This window comes from Pleuronectes platessa, chromosome 1, assembly GCF_947347685.1.
Source record: "Pleuronectes platessa chromosome 1, fPlePla1.1, whole genome shotgun sequence".
In the NCBI taxonomy this organism is placed as follows: domain Eukaryota; kingdom Metazoa; phylum Chordata; class Actinopteri; order Pleuronectiformes; family Pleuronectidae; genus Pleuronectes; species Pleuronectes platessa.
Window position 1 is genome coordinate 15,333,234 of NC_070626.1, and position 15,867 is coordinate 15,349,100.

The 15,867-nt window shown below is 41.9% G+C and overlaps 2 protein-coding genes across 3 annotated transcripts in view; one reads left to right on the forward strand and one right to left on the reverse strand.

Moving 5' to 3' along the window:
* Positions 1–6: 6 nt before the first annotated feature.
* gcfc2 (GC-rich sequence DNA-binding factor 2) lies at positions 7–8,049 on the reverse strand. Its single transcript, XM_053417738.1, has 18 exons — positions 7,682–8,049; positions 7,183–7,284; positions 6,479–6,700; positions 6,028–6,276; positions 5,756–5,856; positions 5,348–5,475; positions 4,945–5,128; positions 4,239–4,362; positions 3,843–3,894; positions 3,510–3,595; positions 3,135–3,334; positions 2,887–3,031; positions 2,228–2,349; positions 1,932–2,008; positions 1,601–1,667; positions 1,362–1,508; positions 1,120–1,256; positions 7–668 (listed from the first exon to the last, which is right to left on the reverse strand). The coding sequence occupies exons 1-18, from the start codon at positions 8,004–8,006 to the stop codon at positions 536–538; spliced, it is 2,601 nt and encodes an 866-aa protein (XP_053273713.1). The 5' UTR covers positions 8,007–8,049; the 3' UTR covers positions 7–535.
* Positions 8,050–8,517: 468 nt separating this feature from the next.
* The window catches only part of itsn2b (intersectin 2b), a 30,451-nt gene continuing 23,101 nt past the window's right edge, over positions 8,518–15,867 (forward strand). For both annotated transcript variants that reach the window (XM_053417759.1, XM_053417769.1), the window contains exons 1-2: positions 8,518–8,749; positions 14,779–14,854. In XM_053417759.1, coding sequence (XP_053273734.1) covers positions 14,848–14,854 — 7 coding nt within the window. In that variant the 5' untranslated portion in view covers positions 8,518–8,749; positions 14,779–14,847. The remainder of the gene's footprint in view (positions 8,750–14,778; positions 14,855–15,867) is intronic.

Here is a 15,867-nt window from a genome sequence, read left to right on the forward strand (position 1 = left end):
CTTGAGTCTTTCTTACAGCTTTATGGGAAAGTTAATAAGTCACTAACATACATCCAGGCTTTACTATTTTATACATTTAGCTTATGGAAGCAAACAGGTGTGAAAACAAGACAAATATCCTTATGTCCTTAGGCGTCATGTCACCGTTTGGTTGTGTAGGGATGACATGTCAAAGACATAAATCTAAAGGATTCATGCAGAGCCAGAGGCGCAGAGTTTGGGATTAATTTGGCTGTTATAGTGGTTTAGTTTAAATTGTGTTAATAACTGAGTAATTACAATAAAAATGAATTCTTGCATTCTGGATTTTATGCACCAATGAAGGACTTTGCATAATTGTGATTTTTAATTTAGATTCTAAATATAACCAGATATATTAATGACAATGCAAATATTTATTCATAAAAATACAGTTCTCATGTACAAAACATAGAAAAACAATTCATGACTAAAAAAAATTGTTTCTCAATTTCTTAAAGTTTCCTTGGTTAATCATTTGTTGCCATATTTATGTTCAACCACATTTAGCAACGCATCATTCATTGTCTTGGTTCAGCAGCTGATGAGAGTAGATGACATCTTCATAGTGGTATTTCTCTGCTATGGCCAAGATGGAGTCATTGCACCTGATTCTGCTCAGAAGCTGCAGAACTTCAACCACAGCAGACCTGAAGCAAACAGCAAATATCTTGGTTAGAGAATTACAGTTATGATCTTGTTATTGACTTATGAATCCAATGTGTGATCGTCCATCAACTTGACAACTAAAACAAAGATCAGCCATTTTTCACTTAAAGTTGTGATGATGCACATATTACACGATTGGGGAGCAGCTGTATGTTTGTAACCACAAACATACAGCCTCTTCAAAAAATGAGATTTTTTATTTAAAGGCAACAAATAAATTGATATCCTTTAGTAGTTATTTAACCAATAAAATAATAGTACACAGAATATACAGTATGTAAAAACTAAAAACAATCCAACATTTTCCTACAGTAGATTTTGAGAAGGCCTTGAACTAGATAAAATAGTTTTTCTCATTGAAAGGCCTAAGCTGCCTTAAGTTGACTGCATTTCTAAAAGTTGTCTTTCTTATGGAAACATGTTTTTTATTACCTCGTGTTTGCCTCTTTAGGAGACTGTTGTTTGCAGATGGTATGAACTTTTTGAACCAGATGGTTCTCAAAATTCTGGAGCTGAGGCAAACAAACGCTCACACCTTTGAACCAAGAGATGGGAAGACTATCTCCAATCTAATAAGAGGAGAGGAGAGAGAGAGAGAAGTGTAGGTTAAGTGGGGGAAATAGATACGGGTGCATAGATTCACATTCCACATTACCAATATAAATTCAAAATACCTTTTTGCATGCAAGGTCAGTATTGCTGGGTTGAGTGTGACTGCATAGAGCGATCATCAGGTATCTGCTCAGCAGTTTGTCCAACATCAGTTCCTTTAGTAAAGTCTCAGGAAGCAGCAAAGCCCATTTCCCCATGTTACCTAGTAGCTAATGGAAATACAAAACAACTCAGCTTTAGCGCCCCCACATGGTACAACAGAGACAATTTAAGATACCTAATTTGTTAGGGAAAGCAGTACTTTTATTGCCATCCAGAACTGTTGTTCCCTGAAGCGACTCTGAAGAGACAACTTGTCCTCTGAGAACCTGGATAATAAACAAACAGCATAAATAAATCAAAACATCATTTGACACCATTTTGATTGACCTGTACTTTGAAAAACTACATCAACGTGAGTCACTGATCTGACAATTCTATTTAACAATTCAGCAGGGACATGTGACGTATAGTGGATAATTGGTCAAGACATTGGTTGCTGTGCTTAATAAGAAGGACACTGAGGTGAAGTCCCGCCTGCTTTGTCACGGCAAGTCATTTAAGTAAAGATGCTTTAATTTCAACTAACTAACTTTTTGGGGTACAGAGGGATGAAGACATCTTCATCAACACAGCTCCTCAGTCTCCTCCCCACAGCCTCTATGAATGTCTGCACAGGACAAAAACACACAATGTTAATACAAACATGTTGATACATGGTTTTAATGTTTTTTCCATATCACTTAATTGTTAGATATTAGACATTCATTTTCACTGTAAATTAATTTTTAACTTAAAAAAAATCAGCTAAAATAGCAGGACAGGATAGAAGCTGGATGGTTTCTGTGATGATTAATATAGAACTCTGTTGTGTGAGGGTTTAATGTACCTTGACTGGTTTGCTCTGCACTCCTTCAAAGATGGAGTAGTCCTCCCTCAGGCTGTGACACACATCAGTGAGACAGGCTGACTGTTGACGGGACATGGGATCCCACACCAGCTCCACAAAGGCTAAGCATCAGAGCAGAACAAAGACAGACAGAGAATGAGGCTTCTGTAGTTTCTCACATCTGTCACGTCATACAAGCCAAAGAGGTGGGTGGAATGTTTAACGGTGGGTGAATAGCCAACATGACCAATCAATCAGATCTGAGCGCTAGCCTGCCCTACAACAAGCACCATGGGCCTAGAGCATACAAAGCAAGAAGTAGACAAGGGAGATGGGAATTATTTTGTCAATGAAGAGGATAGAAATACAGTAGATACTGCAACTAATCCAAGTATCTCTGTTCTCCAGGAAAGCATGTACAGTAAGCCTATGAGATGGAATTCATGGATATACTGATGGATTTGTAAAAACACAAAATAAAAAAATGTAAAAGTAGTTACTTATATTAACATATCATTTTCCAATTATAAAAAATATAGTTCTCAGGCACTTTTGCATCTATTACTTAATGGACATTTTACCTAATAGTGGTAGAAAGGAGTGTAGAGCAGTGGGGAAAAGTCAGAGATCATATCTGAGTGTGTGAGTGTGTGTGTTACCGGTCATTTTGGGTAGGACCGTCTTTTCTATGACATTAGACAACGTCTCTCTGTCTGTGTGTTCCAGCTCCTCATGGCCATGTCCATGACAAAATGTCTCCACTGCTGAGAACCATGGGAGGTTTTCAAAGTCCCCACTGGCATCCTGAGACACACAGACAACCATAACATTAGGCACACAACATGTCACGTGTTGTGTAATGCCAGGTGTGTATGCATTCACTAAACCTCTTTGTTTGTGTGCAAACCTTCAGTGGGTTCCACGACAGCATCTGATGCCTAATGATCGGGTTCAACAACTTTGGCAGACACAGAGAGATGTAGGCACTGTGGTAAGAGTCAGAGTAAGATCCTCTCCATTCTTCAAAGCGTGACAGAATCTTTTTAACATCGAAGAAGTCATCCTGAACGTCCGAAAACAACGCCTGGGACCTCAACATGATATCAGCTGGAGAGGAAGAAGAGTGAGTGAGATAGTTATTCACCCTGGACTTGATACATTTTGAATTTCATCTGTTTTTTACGGTAGAACACCTAACAGTATTAAAGCTAGATTTTTACAATAAAGCGATTAAGCTTACAGTTGAACAGATGAGATTTGAGTCACACTTATTCGTACTTACCCTTTTCCTTCTGTAGCTGCTCTTCCTCTTCTGCTGAAGGTTGGGAGTCCTCAGGGATATCAAAGTCTTCCTCAGTGCTTGTGCCACTGCGACACAAAAGACAAATATTGTGGATGTATGTAAGAGTAGAGCAGAGGAGCTATTCAACTACACTTGAATATATCCTATTTTGTAATATTCGTGTAATGGATTTTAATAAATAAATTATGTAGCCATTTCTAATTTTCTATTTCAGAAATATTGTAGATTGAGGGTACAATATATTTAATATATCTGAAAAAGTGTAAACCAAAGATGGAAAATGGGTCTCGACAGTTATTTTATTATACTCACCCTTGATTTTCTGATCCATTGGCTGAGCTTCCACCCTGCTCCTCTGTGCTATCTGAAAAATGAGGTGAAAAATCCAGTTAATTCCAACATTCCTTCTTGGATTCCTTTTTACTTTCCATATCTACAGCAGAAAGTTTCTGCCTGGAATGTTCCTCCTGGGAAACAATACCAAGAAAGGACTAAACCAATATCACTTGTTTGCTATCTTGTTGTTTCACTGACACAATGAATCACTTACAGAATTGACCCACACTTTCAAATGGGGATCAAAAAAGTCTCACAGGACTTCAACTCTGCTTTCATGAAAAAAAAAAAGACTCTTACTGACTAGAATTAAGAATAGCAAAAAACACACAAGCACAAGAGGAATGTTTACAGTTGAATGATAAAACTCACAGCTGAGCTGCTGCAGACGCTCGGCCTGCTCCTTGACCTTCTGTCTTCTCTGAGCACACAGCTCATCCATCTGGTCAGACAGCAAAGTGTGAAGCTCCAGCTCCAAAGAGTTGATCTCCACAACCTACAGTCAACACAGTTTTCTCAGTGAGAAAATTACCACCATTCATCTTCCAAAAGGGGGGCATTAGTGTTTCCTACAAAACACTAATGCTGCTGGTGTCAGACAAAATCTCTTGATTGATGGAGAATATAACATTTATGAACAGACATTATTCTCCTTTGGTTTTGCATCATCCACGATTCGACAGCTGACTTGGACCACAGTCAACTGCTGGGGAGGCTCTGGCTTGCACAATGTGAGACCACTGGTCAGGTCTTAAAAATGCTCAGCACTTTGGATTGGAACTTTCTGGAGACACACTGAGTTTATTGATTTTGTCAAATCAGATCCCACCAGATAAAAATCATGAAATATAGCAATTTCAACAACATTGTCAACCAAAACTTGAAGGCTGGTTATCAGCCTGACAATCACAAGTCAGGCTCTGCAACCAGTTCTCACTGACACACAGTTGATTGATAAACTATCATCCTCTCTGAATATAAAAATGCATTTTGTATTTAATTCTATCAACTTTAATATGTTTATAGACATATCGATAGAGTAGAGACAGTATCGTTTGGAGACTCATTAATTATTGACCTTTTCCTGCAGACACTCCAACAGGTTGTGGACATAGAGGGTCATGCTCCTGTAGAACTTCAGCTGCCTCTCCGAGGAACTCTCAGTCAGTGCCTCCACCGAGGTTGTAGCACTTTCAACATCTCCCTCCATCCTCCGCAACTCCGCTTGCCGCGCTCTGTGCACCTCCTTCAGGGAGTCCAGTCTCAAAAGAAGAAAAAGAGAGGAAAGTGAGGAAAACTTTTGTCGTGTATTTTTGATTACAACAAAAGTACTGCTAGGCACTGAGTACTAATACATACATACAGTAGAAAAGAAAAAATATAAGCATGAAAAATGTATCTGAAGCAAAACTGTTATTTCACTTACATTGAAAATGTTATGGTGTGATATAAAGGCAGATATAGATAGAAAAAATTATTACTTTCCAGTGATCCTCCTCTTGACCATTGCAACACTGATAGAAGGAAGGGTCTTTGACATTCTCATCTTTTGTCTTCGTCTGTCTCGCCTGCTGATGCTGCAGCTGCTGGACTCACTGCCAGATGGGCTCTGAGAGGAAGAAGACGAGAGGATAAAGGACGTCAAACCTGCTTAGCAGAGAGGAGAAGCGACTCTGCAGGTAGAAGTCTTCAGAAAGAGAAACTATTCTGCTGTAAGTCCAGCTGCACACTGGCTGGGACAAAGGAGTAATCCAGAAAGAGTGCAACACAGAAACGTCAAACGAGAAAGAAAACTTTAAGAAAAAATAAATTTTGAAAAGGTGTGAGAAAGATTTAAACAGGAAAAAGTAAGTAAAAGACAGGAAGGTGTTTCATTGAGCTTTTTTTACCTGTTGTCCTGGATGTCTCTTGACTCCTTTCCCAATTTGTGTTTCCTCCCAAAGTTCCTGCTCTTCCCCATCACTCCATGACAGACTGCCATCACTCCCTCCTAGATTACACAAAAACAAACAAGATACGCACTATACCAACAGGCATTTTTTGATATCTACTATAGTTTGACAGCTCATACATTCATGCATCAGAACACACATTATATTTTATCATCCCCTTCCTCTCTCCCCTCTTCACCCCATCTTCCCTTTCTCTCCGCCTCACATACCAATCTTCTCTGCAATCCTCTCTCTGATGCTCTTCAGTCGTGGGGCAAACTCGATTCTTCTCTGATGATCATCTGGTTCATCATCATCATCAATGACTCTTTCCTCATCATCATCCCGGCTGTAGTGATCTGGGGTGCTACCTGCAGAGCTCTGGCCATCTCTGCCCAGGGAAATGTACTCTTTCTTGGATCGAACGGCCTGACGCTGCCTCTTGGCTGCTAGGATCGCTTCAGCGTTGGGTATACGTACTAAATTAAGAAAAGAAACAGACATGAAAGTGCAGGAATGTGCATTCGTGCCAATTAATGCACAGGAAAAGTCAGCAAACTGAAGTACAAACTTCCAACCAACCCTCCGTGAATTTAAACCCCCAAAATGCACACTCTGTCTTTCTGTGAATGTATTACTCTCTGACATACACACACAGTATACTCCCACAAAAACCCACACCTGGTCTAGCAGGAGAGCGGCTGGAGTCCGAGGCTGAGCTAGCTGAGGGAGACCCGGCACCACCTTCATCACTGTCACTGTCATCTTTCTTGCTGTCACTGTCATCGTCATCATTATCATCATCTTCACTGTCATCACTATGGGACAGATCATGTGGTGAAGACTGACTGTCAGAATCTTGCCGGGGAGAAACAGATGGTGGGACACTGACACCAGCTGTGGCTGGGAGAGAGAAGAGGGAAACATTTGTATATATGAAGATGCTGTCCAACATCACTGCATAATTATCTTGACAATTGCAGAGATAAGTTGAAAATCTTTGCTTTACTTGGTTTTAATATCATTAATAACTGAGAGAAGTTAAGTTTGTTGGCTGAGAATCCAAGTCTGGAATTGGCAGCTTCCTTTTTGAAAGAAATATTCCTCTGTAAGAGACCATATCCGATAATGTGCTCACTACTAATACATTGGGAGGAGTTCTGGTGTATATTCAAGAATTTCTTTACTTTCATACAAACCTTAGCATTGTACCTTTCATTAGTGTAGTTTTTTTATTTGCAGGGCTAATATGTTGGACTGCTATAAGAGTGTTTTGGTTGTATGTAATAAATACGCTAGCAACATAGTAACTATATGTATTGGTTATTGTCACAGTGTTTAAGGGTCATGAGCATTTTTGGACATGATCCATTCATGCATCCTACCTTTGCTGTGGGTGATCTTGGCTAGTGAAGCTTCCTTCTTCCTGGATTGGAACAGCACAGCTTTATCAGAGGACTTCTTCAGTCTAAATGCTGGTTCTTCAGCTGAGACAATGAGAAGAAAACATTATATGGCTACAAAGCTAGAAACCAAACAGTCCTACACTGCAATAATACTCAACTCTACTCCTACTTTGAGGTAAATACAACTTTATCTATTTTAACAAGGGGCCCCTTTCCCAATACAGAGCCACTAACTAATACAGGACCCCTCTGCGCAGATGGTGAACTAACTTGGGGTATTGAGGGCCTCCTGGTGGTCTGGGTTGAGTTGACACTTTTCTAAATGTGTGTTCAAGAGCATTAAAATCATCCATTAACAACACCTCTGATCAAATATACCATGTCGGTATGTCTTAGTTGTTTTGTCAATTAGTCAACTAATTTCATGATACTTTGCCTTCGGCGATGGTTTAACGTTGTCCAGCTCCATCTTAGTTACCTTCTCTGTCGTCAGAGAAGCTGAGGACAGTGTTTGTTTTCTTTTTTCCTGCATCGTCCTCCCTCTCTTTCTTCCCCTCTGTCACTTCCAGCGGCTCTGCCTCCTCTCCGCCGCTGCTGTCAGGCGAGTCCCTCCTCGGAGGCGTTGATTCCGGCTTGGAGCTGCAGGAGATCCCGCGGCCCGGGGCCACTTTGAGCACCTTATTGAGCCCCGCCGGAGGAATCTCAGTGTCGCCCCCATCACCGCCGGCCTCCCGCTTGTCCTCTCCGTCGCTGGAGCTGTGTTTCCTCTGGCGAAAGTTCCTTCTGGGCTTTTTGTTGAACATCCCGCTGCCCGCTCGTCCTGCAAGGCATCGAGTTCTGAACTGGAGGTAAAAGCGCTTTGCGGCAGGTCGCGATTTGTTTGAAAAAGTCGCGAAATGTAACGTGAAGCAGCCGCAGTGCACTGTGGGAGATGTAGTAAGCACGTAAGGGATTACAAAATGATATAGAACAATCTAATAGTGAAATAAAGCATTATATTTGTATGGTAGTTAACTGTAATATTTACCACACGATTTATCAGCCATTTTATTCCTATTGTGACCGACCGTTTTCATACTTTAATATTCAGGAGGCATGTCAGAGTTTAGGAACAGGACTACATTGACGTATGAAGAGCACGACGCAGGGATCTTGAAATACTGCAGGACTTAAAATTTAAGATGTGTTTGGTGTTATACTTTCTTCTTCACTCGTCTCCCTCCATCACTCTCGCCCTGGCTGCTTCCTCCCCGGCTCTCCCACCTCCTCCTCCTCCTGCTCCTCCCTCCCGGAGGAAGGGGAGACGTTAAACAGCCACACATCACTCGCCGTCAGCCATGTTGTTGGTGTGACACTCGGAGCTGTCAGCAACAGGTCCTCGGACCAGCAGCGCCGCGAAACTTCGGCATTTCTCCAGCGTTTACTCCTTTTTTCGGATACCGAGCCTCCGCGCTGGGTCTGGAGAACCTCCCGGAAGTGTCGGGTTGTAAGTTTAGAGCCCTGTAAAGTTCAGAAGCGGTGGTTTTTATGGGCCGTGGTCTCAGAGGTAAGCAAACTGTCCATCTAAGCAAGCGAGTTTGATGTTGTGCTAATGTTTCTGTGGCTAGTTTGACACGCGTTATATAAAGTACGTGTTGTTTTTCTCTGTCTACGTTTGTTTACGTGATCAATTTTAATTCAGGAATATAAAAAAAAACTAAGTGCTGAGCAGAGGGGAGCTGGTGCTCCTGTCCTGATCTGGGATTAGGTTAGCTAGCTAAGTTATGACTTCATTAAGTGTTACTTTTATGATCGATGGCCAGATGTGGGGTATTGGGTTCTTGTTTGTTGGTGTTTGTGGCTGATTGCTGGAAAGTCTTCTCAGTTCCCTCTCGGTTCAAACGAGTTGAGCAGGTTGCAGGCAGGTCTCAGGCTGCTGACAAGTGATCAGGGAATGTTACTCTATCAGTTTGTCTAACCGACAGACAGAGCGAGGTGTGAGGGGGACTGTGGTCCATCACGTCTTTGTCAATGTAAATGTTTGTCCCATTAAAAACAGCTGACAACAAACCCAGAGCACAAGCATAATTTTCAATACCAGAGACTGTAGGAAACATCCCATCACAGAGCCATGTAGAAATCCACACCATCTATTCTGTTTGCCAGGAATACCCACCGCTTAGGCCCAATAGTCCCCTTAAATGTAAGATGCACCACATTTCCCTCCCTAATAAACTTTTTTTCATCAAGATTAACACCATGTGAAAACAAATATCCAACAAAACGTGCACACAGTCAAGATTCCTCATACCGTGACAGACTATTGGTTCTTGCTTCCTTCCTTTATGTCTAAATACCTTTCTATCATTTTATTACTAAACAGTGGCTTAATGTTTCGGAAGGGTCTTAAGAAGGGACACTGGCTTTCACTTGGTCAACATGGTTTCGACATCTATGTCTGCAAATGTCTATATGATAAGAATCCTCAAAGCACGTTATTATTACACTATTAAAATGATCAATAAAGGCTATCAAAAGCTTTATTGCCACTTGAGATCATCAGTACTGTTTTACATGCAAAAATGCTTGGAGCAGCATTTGTGACATTACATAAACATAGAGAACGTCTGGACAAGCCCAACACTGAGCTGACAGTGTGATGTAGCAGCTGTAAGGTTTATCCAGCCCTTTGACTCATCCATTTTTAAAACACTCCTCAACAACACTCCTTAAATCTACAGCCATGACACAGATACAAAGAAACACATGCGCATACAGTATATCCACAGTGCAGCAGTAATAAGCCAGTTTGACTCTGAAACTGTTTACTAGTCCTGTCAAATCTTGATATATTTCTCTAGTGCTGCCATACCATGATATATTTACAAATCAGGGTGGGTCAAAGTGACTAAAGGAGGGAGAGGCATGCCTTGCCTCTTAAGAAAGCAAAACACTGCATTGCAAACAGCATGAATCAAAATCCAATTGACACACTCAAAAAAGGTCTGAGCAGCACTTTCTAAATGTGTGAATGCCACTGGTGGATAAGGCTTTATGGCGATGTGGGTGGATGTGCTTGTACCTGAAATATCACTTAAAGAAGGCAGCAAGACTGAAGACTCAGCTCGATGGTGGGAGTGAGTGGAAAAGACAGACTTAAATAAATATTGCAGAAGAGAGGGGGTTGGCTGGATAGAGGAGATGTGTAGTCATTGGAAAAAGAAAGGAGGATGGGTAATTTTACTGTATAAAACAAACATGCACACAGAGGGGGAGAGCTACTAGGGCAGGAAACAGATTGTGGATGGAGTTGATGCCACTGGTGTTAGGTCCAGCAAGCGAGGCAGCTGAAAATCAATCATTTCTTAGAACAAGAGGTGGCACTTGTGCAAAGTGGTAATGAGGACAGGCCAGGGTCACCCAACTGGCAGGGTATAGATTGAGGGGCAGGAGAACAAACATGATGTATAAGCAGAGAGAGAGAGAGAGAGAGAGAGAGAGAGAGAGAGAGAGAGAGAGAGAGAGAGAGAGAGAGAGGAGAGAGAGAGAGAGAGAGAGGGAGAGATGAGAGAGAAGAGAGAGAGAGAGAGAGAGAGAGAGAGAGGAGAAGAGAGAGAGAGAAGAGAGAGAGAGAGAGAGAGTAGAGAGAGAGAGAGAGAAGAGAGGGAGAGAGAGAGGAGAGGAGAGAGAGAGAGAGAGAGAGGAGAGAGAGAGAGAGAGAGAGAGAGAGAGAGAGAGAGAGAGAGAGAGAGAGAGAGAGAGAGGTGGGATCAAGAGAGGAGAAAAGGTTCATTGTAAAAACAACAGCGACTCCTTTCGTCAGTCTCATTCATCTCTGTCTGATTCTTCATTGTGTTATTTATTACCTTCTGTCCATGAAGAGTAGAAACTACCTGGCAGTGGGGGGCCTCACAAAAGGTCCGGACTAAATAGATAATAAGGGATAAACATGCAGACATGTGCGCTCTGAGTGAGAAGGAGACAGCTTGACACACATGGTTCAAAGCTTGCAGTGAAGCAGGTAAGGTCAGGGACAGGCAGGCTATTTATCCAACACTCCTCAGTGTTGTATATACTAACTGACAGACAATGAAGTCCCATATGCGATTGGGACAAAAGTAAAACTGAAACGGTTAGGGTTAGGGTTAACCCAAAAATGAAACGAAAAGACAGGCAACACTCTGAGGAAGTGGTTTGGTATTAAGTCACCACTTACAATCCACAATGGTGGAAGAAGTAAACGTATCACCAATTCCCCTCTCATTACTCATTACTTTTAAACATTTTTAAAAAGCACTTGAACATAACACAATTCTTGCAAAATACAGGGTAATTTGAACTTTTTTTTTATTCTGAAGATGTGAAAACTGCTTGGTTGATAGTTTCATAGTTATTTCATAGTTGTTGCATCATTGGTGAAGTAGAAAATGAAGTCAGTTTTTAAGCTAGGTGGAGCCCTGCTAGCTGACATTCACCCCGATTCTACCAAAGCGGGTTTATCATAAATACTGAGCATGTTGTATTCATTTTGCAGCTCAAGGCCTCTACTGAGACAGAGACCACTTGTGTGTGTTCATGCGTATGTTGAGGGAAGAATCTGACAGGATTTGCATGAGCTTTGCAAAGCTAAGGCTGCCACTGAAGTCTGTCCCCGGCCTAGTCAGTCAGTTGGCCAATCAGCCGTCCTTTCGGGAGAAGCTAAATCCATGTGTCACTGTCACAATGGAAATGCTAAACCTTAAAGCCAGTCATTCGTCCATGTGCTATATCTCATTTGGTCATTATAACCTATAGAGTGTAGCAGAGGTTACGCAAATTGAATAAAGCCTCACTAGAGGAAATAAATAACATTTGCATATGCACTACCCCAGTTAAGTGCATGTACAAAGGGGAACAGGCAGGATTAGGAAGAAGGTAGAAAGTGGAGAAGGAAAGAATTTTGAAAGAGACTGGAGGAAAGGGAGACTTGATCCAGGAGGAGAGAGAGAGAGAGTGACAGATGGCAGGCAGTAGATTATTGGCTCTGCCTTGCTCTTCTCTGCCCCCCTGAGAGCAGCAACCAGGTCATTTAAAAAAAAAAAAAAAAAACAACAACACTCTTCTACTGTTAGTCTTGTCCACTCATTTCTAATCCCTTTATCTCATTTGCATTCTCTTTCAGAAAGCTCATATCAATAAACAAAGTCAGCCTTCATGAATTTTGCATCTTAAAAAATCACTCCTTAATCTGTAATTCTCACACTGCCTCTAACCTGAGCTCTGAAGCCATTATATTCTTCTGGGACATCAAAGCTGTCCCGCCACCGAAATCAATGATCACTTCCTGATTCCTGTTGTGTGAGCGAATGCTTGTGGCTGTGGGTTACTGGGCAGGAAGTGTTGTGCAGAGCGATTGGAATTTCTCTCCTCCTTTTCCTCCTCCGACCTCATCATGTGATTCTGACTGGCTGATGGAAGATAATAACGGAGGAAGCAGGTGTTGGGCAGCACTCTATTTACCTTTAGGCAAAATAAATATAATATTAGTTTTGTATTGAATGTGAGTTTCAGCTGCTTTAAGACCTGCACTGACCTCGAGATATTTCCGCAAATGTTCGAGCCAGTTGCTCCCAGAATCTTTCCTGACGGCCCTCTCGTAAAATGTCTGGAAAGGAGTTAGCACATGTGTCCAGAGTCAACCCTGCTAGCATGCGATGGACACAAGAAAGAATAAAGCAAATGCAAATATCAGGATGAGAATGGTGCATACATGTAGAAGATGTGAACTTGGAAAGCATTGCTTTTACCCAGCAGGAACACAGGAACTTCTATCCTTGCTCTAAATATATTCCCTCAAAACTTTATCACTGAAAACCTTGTAGGTAAGGATCCTCCTTCTGCATAGAACTGGTTTGTGCAACAGTTGCCCGGTTTCCACACTTGTGCAAGATTCAACAAGAACAGGTTTCAAACATGATGTAACATATGTTGAAAAAGCCATGATCCTGTGTGACAGAGAGACAGCAAGGACACTTTTCAGATTTTAGATTTGGTAGGTTCTCTACAACTTTGAACCAGACTGAAATCTCTTTACAGAAGATTGTGTACAGATTGTCAAGATCCCCAGAGGATTAATCTTAACAACTAAGATGAAATCTCCTCAAACACCACAAGACAAAATGTAAATTTTGGTTTATGACCAAATATATGCAAAATGTTGACACTCCCTTTAGCCTCACCTGTATCAAAATACTAAACTAACATGGTGAACAGGCTTTAGCATTTGTACTCGCAGGACTAAGTATTACCTCACAGAGCAGCTAACATGGCTATAGCCTCTGAGGGCTCCATTTTAACAATCACAGTGCACAACACGTGTATTCAGGGGCGCGTCCAAATCCACTTTTGCTAGTTAAACTGGAACATGGTTCAAAGAGTTGATTATTCTCTTGATTAATGAGATAATGCGTTCTGGGCGTAACATGCGGTAAAAGAATGATAATGCCATATCCCATTCATTTAAAAGCAAGGCGTGCTCTCACATTGGCATTTTGCTGTTATTATTGTGTACAGGTGTATTTAAAGCATTGCACATGTTGTGTGCACCTGACTGCATGCTACTATTTGGATAATGTGACCTTAAACTAGCAGTGTAATACTGCGAGACTGACTTCAGAGCAGGTTTGCGTTGGTCAAAAGTGTAATTTCCTTCTGCAGCTTCAACATGACAATGCACAAGACCACACCTCTTTATAAGACCAACAGAGCATTGAGTGCTCAGATGGTGGGCGGAAAAATGTCATCTTTGTCGACCTGAAACCAGCAAAGACCCTTGTGTTGTGCATGACACCACTTTGCGCTATGTGTAAGATAGGTCTTTTAGTCATTTAGTAGTTGACATGGTCAAAGCGTTACAGTGAATGAATGACAACATAAAGTACTTTAACAAACATATTTTTTTAGGTGACCCATTTTAGATAATTGCTAATAGGATGTGAAACCCTCAAGTTCAGACACAAGGTGCATTATAGTCTTGATCTGCAGATGATCACTCAATGTGTCTATGATAACCAGTTGATAATGGTGTTTTTTTATTTGCTGAAGGATAAAACATTTTGCAACTGCTGCAGAGAAAACTTGGGCAGCTGCATTAAAACTGATGTTTGCTAAACACTGACACATTCTGTGCCTGCTGGAGCTTGAGACAAATCGAAACCAACGTAGTACTGAACAGACAAAATGACAGTGTGAATGTTCTCGTATGAAAATTTCAGCCGAGCCTGTGCAGTATGTGTTGCACTGATCTCTGGCCACTACAGAGCCAGTGTGGATGCTATTGGAACAAGTCCCAGAGGTTTAAAAGGTTTGGGACGTGGCCAGAGTGCTACTGACTGAAGAGAACAGGAAGAGCCCTGTTGGACTCTGCTGACTGACCACAATCTCCCCCTCTCTCACACACGCACACACTCTCTCTCTCTCTCTCTCTCTCCCTTTCCCCAAGTCTCTCTTTCTGTCTCTTACTCTTTTTTCCCCCCTCACCCCTCTCTCAGTGCCAGCGCTGTCCTGTGTGAGCTGCAGTATTGACTGATGACTGCACTGTGACTGTGTGTTTTGCAGATGGCTGCGAGCAGTAGCTGAGATCGCCACCGGGAGTTCCCCCTCTGTCTGACTCTGCCACCTGCAAAAATGAATGGTAAGACCACTGCAGTTTGTGTGTGTGTGTGTGTGTGTTAGGGCTGCACGATATTAGGAAAACACAAGATAACATTGTTGAATATCGCAATGACGATAGACTTGCGATATATAAACCTAAACAGTCCCTGGCTATGAATGCAGGGACCACAGACAGCTCCACGTCCTGGAGAAGGCTCACAGCCCGGCCACAGGGCCTCCAAGTCGGGGGCAGACACCCAGGGAACATGTTTTTTCATACATGTTTGGACCATGAAAGTTGTTTATTTATTAGCGGCACTGTCAGTAAATTACTGCTCTTCTATGTGTTTCTGTCATTCGTGCTGTGCACTGCGTCAACCACTTCAAACCGAGCGCGCCATCTCTTAAAGCCCTCCATATATTGACTAAGTTTACAAAGTGTGTGTGTGTAGAAAAGAGCGAGCGGCAGTGTTGTGCAAGTTCACACCTCTCATGAACTAGTTCAAAATTCAGTTCATACAAGTAAACATGAATAGTTCACGTTCATAGTTCACCATTTAAATTCTGAACTAGTTCATAGTTCAGTTCATTTCATAGTTTTAAGGTGGAAAGTTAGAATGAAAGACTTAACTTGTAAAAGAAAACCTTATCCATCACTACCCCTTGCCTTTACTGTCGGTATCTTTATCAGACAGTGTGTAAAAATCCCTCTCTGCTTTCTCTTGCCATCTGAATATGAGACCAAGAGCTGTTGTGTTGCAGGTATGGCCTGGCCCGGCCCTTTAAGGAAAGTTTGTATTGTGTGACGTAGTGCACCTGGGTATTGTGGGAAAAGACGCTAAAAGTGTGTTTTATAACGAGAAGTGACGGGCCACCTAGAGGTGATGCGAGTGTTGCTCCTGCTGTATATCCGAGAAATAAAGTGGCCGCATTCCAAGTAAAGAAACATCTCCTCCTCCTTCTTCATGGAGCGGTCCGGACAGCGAGCCAAGATAACCCGTGAGCCGAGCTCCAGACTACGGCTCGGAGCCGAGACACTGGCCAGAAGAAAAC

What these genes read in the sequence shown, in the direction of transcription:
- gcfc2 (XM_053417738.1), bottom strand. Translation starts at nt 8,006, where the DNA reads ATGTTCAACAAAAAGCCCAGAAGGAACTTTCGCCAGAGGAAACACAGC. An exon ending in GAGGATTGCAGAGAAGATTG is followed by an intron (nt 5,857 to 6,027) that starts GTATGTGAGGCG and finishes TGTGTAATCTAG; the next exon opens with GAGGGAGTGATGGCAGTCTG. An exon ending in GGTCCTACCCAAAATGACCG is followed by an intron (nt 2,350 to 2,886) that starts GTAACACACACA and finishes TCTGATGCTTAG; the next exon opens with CCTTTGTGGAGCTGGTGTGG.